The sequence below is a fragment of the Triticum dicoccoides genome, chromosome 3B, assembly GCF_002162155.2.
Source record: "Triticum dicoccoides isolate Atlit2015 ecotype Zavitan chromosome 3B, WEW_v2.0, whole genome shotgun sequence".
NCBI lineage: Eukaryota > Viridiplantae > Streptophyta > Magnoliopsida > Poales > Poaceae > Triticum > Triticum dicoccoides.
The window spans coordinates 315061217-315070442 of NC_041385.1; the positions used below are offsets into that span (position 1 = coordinate 315061217).

The 9226-nt window shown below is 42.6% G+C and overlaps 1 protein-coding gene across 2 annotated transcripts; it reads right to left on the minus strand.

Moving 5' to 3' along the window:
* Positions 1 to 324: 324 nt before the first annotated feature.
* On the minus strand, positions 325 to 8783 carry LOC119275970 (chaperone protein dnaJ 49-like). Of its 2 annotated transcripts, none has more exons than XM_037556903.1 (3): positions 8401 to 8783; positions 7032 to 8300; positions 325 to 662 (listed from the first exon to the last, which is right to left on the minus strand). In XM_037556903.1, exon 2 carries the CDS (start codon positions 8187 to 8189, stop codon positions 7050 to 7052), a length of 1140 nt encoding a protein of 379 aa, XP_037412800.1. In that variant the 5' UTR covers positions 8190 to 8300; positions 8401 to 8783; the 3' UTR covers positions 325 to 662; positions 7032 to 7049. The 2 variants fall into 2 exon arrangements, with proteins under 2 accessions (XP_037412800.1, XP_037412801.1); XM_037556904.1 differs by having other exon boundaries at positions 7032 to 8322; positions 8401 to 8553.
* Between the last annotated feature and the right edge of the window lie 443 nt (positions 8784 to 9226).

Here is a 9226-nt window from a genome sequence, read left to right on the forward strand (position 1 = left end):
TGTGGGCTAGCTGGAGGGAAGGGAGTCAATTCAATTTGTGAGTAGTAGCCTTTTTTTAGAGAGAAGTGAGTAGTGGCCTTGCATGTGTTGTGCGTGGAGTGCGAAAATTCAGTATGGGTCGGGTTTTTATCTTCACATCCGTCGTGATTATAACATACTCCGTCCGAAAATACTTGTCTTCAAACTGGATAAAAGAGGATGTATCTAGATGTATTTTAGTTCTAGATATATCTCTTTTATTCATTTTGATGAAATATTTTCGGACGGAGGGAGTACATTCTCTTTTTTCTTTCCATATAAAGCTATGGTACACAGTTTGCTAACTCTTGAAAAAAGCAGTAACAGTCTGCTACGTCAGGTATACTCTTCAATAACATCAGAGGAAATATAGATGATTCGTATACATACACATGTCTGCATTCTGATCAGCCCCTAAGAAACGTAACAAATTACATATCCTTTCAAGTAGTTACGGCTGCATACGCCTTAACACTGTTAAGATACATCAAGGCGGTGCGTGTAGTCATCGAATGCACTTATTCCACAAAATTTACTACTAGTCCAAACTAACTTGCTGGCCTCCAATTTGAAACAGACAATCAACGGAGCAAGTATTGGAAAGCCTTTACACCATGACCAAAGTTCCTGTTTCGCCGCAACCCCTATAAAACGGAGTATCAGCAAACTGTCACATAACAAAATATAAAAGAGACAAATCTTTCCAAGTAATTTTTAAAACAAGCATACTGCCCCTAGCACATACTCCCTCCGCCCAGAAATACTTGTCGAAGAAATGCATAAAAATGAATGTATCTAGAACTAAAATACGTCTTGATACATCCATTCCTCCGACAAGTATTTCTGGACGGAGGGAGTAGTACTTTAGTGATCTATAAACGCTCTTATATTTCTTTACGGAGGGAATACTATGTACTCCCTCCATCCGAAAAAGCTTGTCCCTCAAATGGATGTATCTAGCACTAATACTCCCTCCATCCGAAAAAGCTTGTCCCTCAAATGGATGTATCTAGCACCGAGTTAGTGCTAGATACATCCATTTGAGAAACAAGCTTGGGACAAGTTTTTTCAGACGGAGGGAGTAACTTATAACAGTAACCCTCACCTAACTATCCATTAAATATTCAGGAACAAGCCTTCGAAAACTGGGTTGCCTCTGATTTTTCTGCTATGAACAGCTCATGACAGTCTTTGATCAAATACACCCAATCATTCCCGAATAACATGCGGTTTATACTTTAGATTTTTTTCCTTTACTAATCCAGCTGAGTAAGAAGTAACCAGACCACACAACATGCAATGCCTGTGCAGACTTACTAATCCAATTAGCATGAGGCCACCTCCCATTAACACAACATGCAATGCACGTGCAAACTTACTAATCCAAATGAGCAAGTGAGAGTAAATGTACAGCAACAAATTAGTGAGCAATCCTGGTAAAAAAATACTAGTAGACAGTATGAGGTAATGGGACACATCATCCATGTCAGAAGGTAACAATTGATGTGTGACCCCATGGCTATAACCAGCCGGCTCGATAACAGACAATGAAACATATGAATCCAACTGAGTTTAGCGCATTTGGTTTTCTACTTCCCACAGACAAGAAAGTGGGAAAACCTAAGGGAGCAAAAACTAAAAATTGCATTTCTCATGTACTGGTGTTGATGATATATCACCCATGGATTTCTAACTAAATTATGTTCACAGTAACTAAAGTTCATGATCAAACATTACTTGATATATTTGTCAACATATAGAAAAACAAAATATACAAATAGCTGTGAACTAGAAATAACATAGTATATGGAAACCAGTGATTAGCTACAAAAAGGTAAGTGAATCGAACTTTTTTGGAGTGTAGTGCTTGGAACAAATGCTCATCTGCACATTAATTTCATTTAGTTCATGAACCGAGCTATGTTCACCATTTTTATATCAGCATTGCTTGTTTATTATGCACACAAATAGGGCATAAGGTATTTAACTTAGCCAAGCTACCTGACACTAGAGCTTCCTTTCCTGTGAAATTGGTTGCTGCCCTGGTGCAAAATTGCCTGGCCTGGAGCTTCCCTTGGTAGCTTGGCTAAGTTAAATACCTTATGCCAAGGTATTTCCTATAGGAACAAATAGTGTGCATAATAACCAGTGCATAATAGGAAAATATATTATGCAAACCAAAGGGCTCTAAAGGAATTTTTCCTATAGAAATCCTATCCTGTGAAATTCCTACAAGATTCCTCTAAACCAAAGGAGACCCTAGACACTAGAAAAACGCCCACCGAGCACCTAAGACCTTTCTTAACATTGTGTTGAGTAAATCAAGTTATCTCATACAATCAAGATTCCAAGGGGCGCTCGCCTAGACTAGCATTAGGTGCTGGGGAGCGGACAAGCCACAGTGCTTAGGTCCGGCCGATGACCTAGGCAGCCAGCAAGGAAGTTCGCTGAGAAATCAACATCTTCTGGCAGCAGCAAAGGCGGCAGAGGAGAAACAACAGAGAAGGAGAGGCAGCAGAGGGGTAGTAGAAGCAATAGAGGAGCAGCAGACTAGGAGAGAAGCTAGAAAGAGAGCTCAATGTTGAGAGGCAAGAGGAACTAGTTAGAGCCTAAGCACTGTTCGGAAGTACCTAAGCCAGGCTTACAGAACATTACACGGGAACAGAACATATGATTGGTCCAAGATTGTGCACAAATTACACATACTTAGGAAATTGTTCTTCAAGCTAGCAAGTTAACAATAACCAAGCACAAAACGAAATCACACTTCACCCACATACTCCCTCCGTTCCAGAATATAAGGTGTATCGATTTCCGTGCAAGTCAAACTTGTGTATATTTTACCAAGATTATAGAATAAAATATCGATATCTACAATACGAAATAAATAAAATAGAAAAATATTTTCATGATGGATCTAGTGAATAGTGATACAAATTTGGTACTGTAGATATTGATAACTTTTTCTAAAACTTGGTCAAACATGCACATGTTTTTCCCACCATCTATATCAGATGTTTAATAAGAATAGGAATCGAATAAGCTGCTGATTGACTGAGGAAGCATCTCTACTCCTATAGAAGACACAGTTGGTGATGACGGTGTGTCTGCCATCTAGCAATTGGGTCCGTCCGATCTGAATCTCTAAAGGATAAAAGCCCAGTTGTGGCACTTCTGCAAAAAGACACCCGCCACTCCGCTTCGTACTTTTGCACAAAACCCCTTCGGCTCTAGCGTCCCTCCCCACTTCCCCCTTAAGCATTGTAGCATGCGCCGTCCGCCTCTAACGCCTCAGATGCCTCCTGCTCCGCCACGGCATTCCACCGCCCCACCACCACCACCACGACCCCCTCTTCCTCATCATCTCCTCCACCCCCTTCCTCGTCTCCTCCGACACCGACCTCCAGAAGTGCGTCACTGACTCCATCCGTTCCTCAACGCTTCTTCTGCCTCCTCTGCCTCAGCAGTCCAACCACCCATCATCACCACCAGATCCCCTCCTCCTCGCCGTCTCATCCACCCCTCCACTGTCTCCTATCAGCACTGCAAAAGGAGCAGGAGTTGAGCGCAGCCACGCCCAGGCTATGGAGGGTGAGCACCATGCAGCTGATAGGGACAGCAGGCAGAAGGGGAGTTTGCTCCTCATATTCCACCATGCGCCACCTCAAACTCAAGCCCACTGCGAGCCCACCTTCTTTGGCCATGGCTGCTTCTACTAGGACGACACATAGTGGAAGTCAATCGAATCCACGGTAGCGGACTCCCAAGATTCTGGCTGATCCAGGTACAAATTGCTTTGCTTCACAGCTGCTGGCCACTGCACACAAGCAAGTGCTCGACAAAATGCCAGAGTATGTATACGTCTATACCACCAGCTATTCAGTTGGTAGATGCTATTTTCATGTGATTTTGTTAGAAGTTCTGCAGGTGACATGACATGGTTTTATTTTTTGCACATTATATCAAAAATCACCTAGGTGTATGTAACTATATTTGCTAACTGGTAAATTATGCCTCAAACAAATCAGTATGAATCTGCCCATCAAATGTCGTTTTCTCGGTTCCTTTAAGAATTGTTTGAGAGGCCCTTGCTGTATGTTGCTATAGGGAAGAAAGTTCAACGTCAAGGACAGTATGTGCACGCACAACACTTTCCTTGATATAATGATGTTACAACGGACGTTATGACAAATTTTGAGGGAGAGAACAGTGTACGTTTAGTAGTAACAAGGCATCATCAAGTGTTGAGGGTAGCGAGAGTGTGTTTCACGCCCCCACTACAGGGTGTGATACATGCTTCTCCAGGTTGTTCATGAGGGACATATAAAATTCTTGAGAAAAAATCATTTTGTACATGCCTCAACGTTTTCAGAGGCTGATGTTTACACAATAACACTGTAGGTTCAATTGTCGTTCTGACAGAGGGTTTCATGTCAAACATATATTAGAACCATCAGAGGGTATAAGGATTGTAGGTGATTTTCTTTCTTCCCAGTTTTGTTATAGTGTTTGATGAAAGAGCACAAAAAATGCCACGAGTACCTAATGCAATAAATTGATGGAATATGGTTGTTGTAGTGCCTGGTTATAACAACATGAGAAAAAAATTACAAGGAGAGTTCTGTTTGCAAGGATATGATAGTTTTTTTTTCAAATGGTTCTTAATTAACATACGAGTTTTTTACATAAGCTATAGTGTGCAGAAGGTTATTTTTCAAATACTTCTAGATCATGAGTTTTAAGGTAGTCTATTACATCAAAATAGACATTCCAATCATATCTTGAGATGTTTAACCAGCACTTTGATGATAAAGAAGCAAAATGGTAAGCACACAAAGTGAGTAAATCATAATTTTCATGAGCATATTGATGAGCACTTGGATGAGTGACAAATGGATGCTACTGGACGGGCTGTACACAGGTGCTGCAGCTAAAACTGTCATGCTACAGGTTTGTCATGCGTATTTTAGAGGAGTAAATAAGGCTCTAAATAATCTACAATTTGGAGTACTTGACTAAGGAACAATATTTGGTAGAACAGTTCAGTACCAAAGTCATGACATTTATATGTTTACTACTCCCTCCGTTCACTTTTATAAGTCGTTTCAGACAAGTGAAATTGTGCTGTTTTGCACATTGTCTGAAACATCTACAAAGCCTTATAAAAATGAACAGAGGGAGTACATTATATTGACTTGATACAAATGTAGCTACTGTTTTGTACAACCGAACTATCCTGGTGACATATTCAGATCTTTCTTTGAGTTTGTAACAGTTAGTCCCTCTTCTTTTATTTTTGGTGATGTATAAGTTTTCTCATTGAACTTTAGCTGCCTACAAATGTGGACTTGCCATTGTTCATTAACCAGTGCGCTATGGAAATACCAGTTCTTAAATTTTAAAATGATGCTATGGTGAATCAGTAAGCAATTTCTAAGAGATGGTCTTTATTGTCAAGAGGTCACAATAACATAGGATGAACTAAAATTGCACTCCAGAATGTAGATATGTGGTTCCCATTGCCTTCATGTGCGGAACTTGCCATTAGAGGCGAAGCAGCCAGCGTTCAAACTCATTGGTAGATAAGATCTCTTTATGCATTCACATTCTCTATGTATGTTATTTGTTCCGTGGCGAGCACGGGCATCCAACTAGTTTGAAAAGAAAGGAAGGGTGATGCTTGTTAAACAAAGCTGCGTGTGGAGTCGCCACGTATAGCTGTAGTTTCTTCCGGTATTTCTGTGGTAGCATCGGTTATTGCTCAAGTAACAAATGACCCAATCTATCTATGGCAACCAGCCCTGCTTTTGAAAAACTAATACACCTTATATTTTGGAACGGAGGGAGTCTGTGTTATCAAAATATATATTTCAAATTGCTGTATCCTAAGAGTTGATCATTTTGTAAGGAACATAAAAAAGGTGAGGGCAGAAGGACAAATGGAAATCAAGTCTTTATAAGAATGCTATATAATTGCTACAGACTAACCCATTCATTATTCTGCAATCAATGTTATATAAATGTCAATTTTGTAACAGAAAAATAAAACTCAATCACTTGTTAAAACTCGATAGAGATATAATTGAGGCATGCATACACCAACACTTAATGCATTGCTACAACATGTCTGGTGCATCCTACAATGACTGACACACTACACATACCAAGTGCTGGGGTTACGTACGTAGGCAACTGTTCAATGCAAACACTCAAATGTACCATTCTGCATGTAGAGGTTATAAAAATAAAAATAAAAACAGCCAGAACAAGAGGCTTAACAAATATCAGGAACATATGGGCATGCCACTGTTACATGGCTAGACTGAAAATATAGAATGACTGACAGCTTCGTATGGGCATGCCACTGGTTACAAAAATCAAGCATAGGGCGTAAGATCAATTGATCTAGCCAGTACGATTATGATTAACAAATCTTAGAATCTGCGGAACTTCGGTGACTCTTCAAAACTAGGAAAAGAGGCACGCATAAATTAGTAATAGTAATAGCACAGCTTACATGGCTTAGCATGGCTATAAGTTTTATATTGAAATCCAAATAATAGTATCAGAACAACTAATCAAAACCATATGAAACAGGATGCATAGATGATTGTTCGATTATCTATCGATCCACCATACATGCTGCTAGCTGCCAGAGCAAGTTACAGTTACTCAGTTGTGAAGCTACGTAATTATGTACTGCCAAGTACTCAGTAGATACTTAATGTGTTGGACGGAGATGTCCATTAACTAGCATGAAATAACATCTTCCACTATATCTCTTTCACAATGAAGACTGAATGGACATTCAGGTGAAAAGCAGAAAACTCACTTGCCATGTGTGTGCACCCATAACAAGGACTCAATAGAAGTAGGAAAGAAGGCCTTAAAGTGTTGGTTATTACATCAGAACAGTAAAAATATCAAGATACAAGGCACACAAGGTTGCAAAGCAAATGATGTAGTAGTATATGGCTACTGCAAAATAATGTGCAGGGAGAGTCAATCCACACCTTGCGACACCGGAGGAATTACTGTGCTGTCGCCTCAAATTTCTGAAGCATATCACAATGTGGTGTCTGGTAGGCTAGCCCCCATTGGCGACGCTGCAGCTCAACCCTACAATTCTGTGTTATTATCGAGTAGTAATCCCTCTCAACATGCCGCTCTAGTGTTGTACGCTCAGTGCTCTGGTGTGGATACTGATCCTCAAAATTAGGCAGCTTCACATAGTATGTTACTCCACGTTGGGTTTGAAATTTGTGCTCATAAGGGTAGGAGCGGGATAGGGAGTAGACTGGCTCAGAGGATGGCAGAAAGTTGAGCAACAGAAGCAGCAGTACAGGCAACAGCTGGACAAGCATACGGACAGTGGAGCCACCAGAACCCTGCTGCACACCATGAGCATGATGCATCCCGCCAGTCCTGAAATGGAACGTCCCAAACTGCCTGGTGGTGGCAGGAGCCATCCCACCAAAGAAAAAGTTCCTGAATATCTCATCCGGGTCAATGTCATCTTCATAGAACCCATTGTATGAACGGGCAGTGGATGCCGCCCTCCTGTTGTATGCCGGCGGCTCATCAGAACCAACAAGATCGAAGCGCTTGCGGCTCTCTGCATCGCTGAGGCACTGGAAGGCCTTGGAGACAGCCTTAAAGGCATCCTCGGCACCAGGGGCCTTGTTCTTGTCAGGGTGCACCTTGAGAGAGAGCTTGCGGTAGGCCTTGCGCACGTCCTCAACAGTGCAGTCCTTTTCGAGGCCCAGGATCTTGTAGTAATCCCTAGTGTGCTTCTTGATCTGGTGGATCACCTCCAGCTGCTCCTCCGTGTACGTCCTCACCCCAGCAGTATCACCGCCGCCCTCCTCCCCATCCTTCTTCTTGCCCTTCTGCTTCCTTTCCCTCAAGCCGTCAGCACCGGCTGCTGATGATGCAGCTCGCGACGGCGGAGGCGGTGGGGGATGTGGGGCAGATGACGATGATGACGAGGCCGGTGAGGAGGACGGGTCATCCTTATTGAGGAGGGGGTTGAGGAGGTGATCGATGGGGAGCAAGGGGTCCAGCCGCTTGGCCTTAGACAGAAACTTGAGGGCGCGGGAGGTATCGCCGGCGTCGAGGGCGTCCTTGCCGATGCGCAGGGCCTTGACAGCGTCGTCCTTGTTGCCGTCCATGGCGGACGCGGCAGATCTGTGGCCCGCGACAGCGAGCGACCCCTCCTCAAGCTTCGCTAGATGCCAGCAGAGTCCGATCAGATCGGATCGGATCGGCTCCAGTCCAGTAAACTTCAATCCAATCAAATCCAATCTGAGTAGGTAGTTTGGGACAGAAAGCATAAGAACAATTCCGCACAAACCCTAGACTAGACGAAACAAATATTCTTACCTCGCCGGAGTTGACTGGAGGCCAGATCGGCAACGGCGCGGAGCGGAGTAGGAGAGGTGGGGGAGATGGGAGAGGATTGGGCAACGCCGACGCGACGACCCCAACCTCTTTTCTTGGAAATTTTGTTTCCTTTGGACGCGTGAAGGAAAAGAGTGCAGACTCTATTGGCCCGAGGACGTATCCTGTGCAACGAAAGAACTCGTGCACCAGATGCACCAGCTACACATGAGCCCTCAGATCGTAATGGAAGGGACAGGATCTATCTAACAGGTTGGCTGCTGGTACGTTTTGCAAAAGAGACCTTGAAGCCTAGCTAAATCAACGAAACGACATCTGAAACCCAGTTCATGTCTTCCTCTTCCTGTACCACTGAACCAGGCCCCGAGACTGGTGTATAGTTCAAATAAAAATATTTTCTTCTGCTGCTAACATGATAATCTTGCCCAGGCATCTTGAGATGTTGTTACCTGAAACCTAAGATCAGCATGTATTTCATCTTTCCCTAGCTGTTAGTTATGGACCTTTTCCTAGGACATCCACGTCTCACTTAGAAAATAAAATGAGATTGTTGCAGGATGGTACTCCAATGGAAATGTAAAATCTGGGAATACTGTACAACCTTATTTGGAAAAATGCAATGCAGTGCAAACTGAATTTAGGCCTTCAAAGTGCAACAAAAATTCTCACAAACTGAATTGCAGTGTTAAATGATTCTGGCAAAAGATGCATGTGATCTATTCTTCAATCAGTTGTAATGCTTGAAGGTTTATAACTGAATTATGTGATCGCGCTGGACACAATATTTTTTAGCTGTTTCCATGTAAAA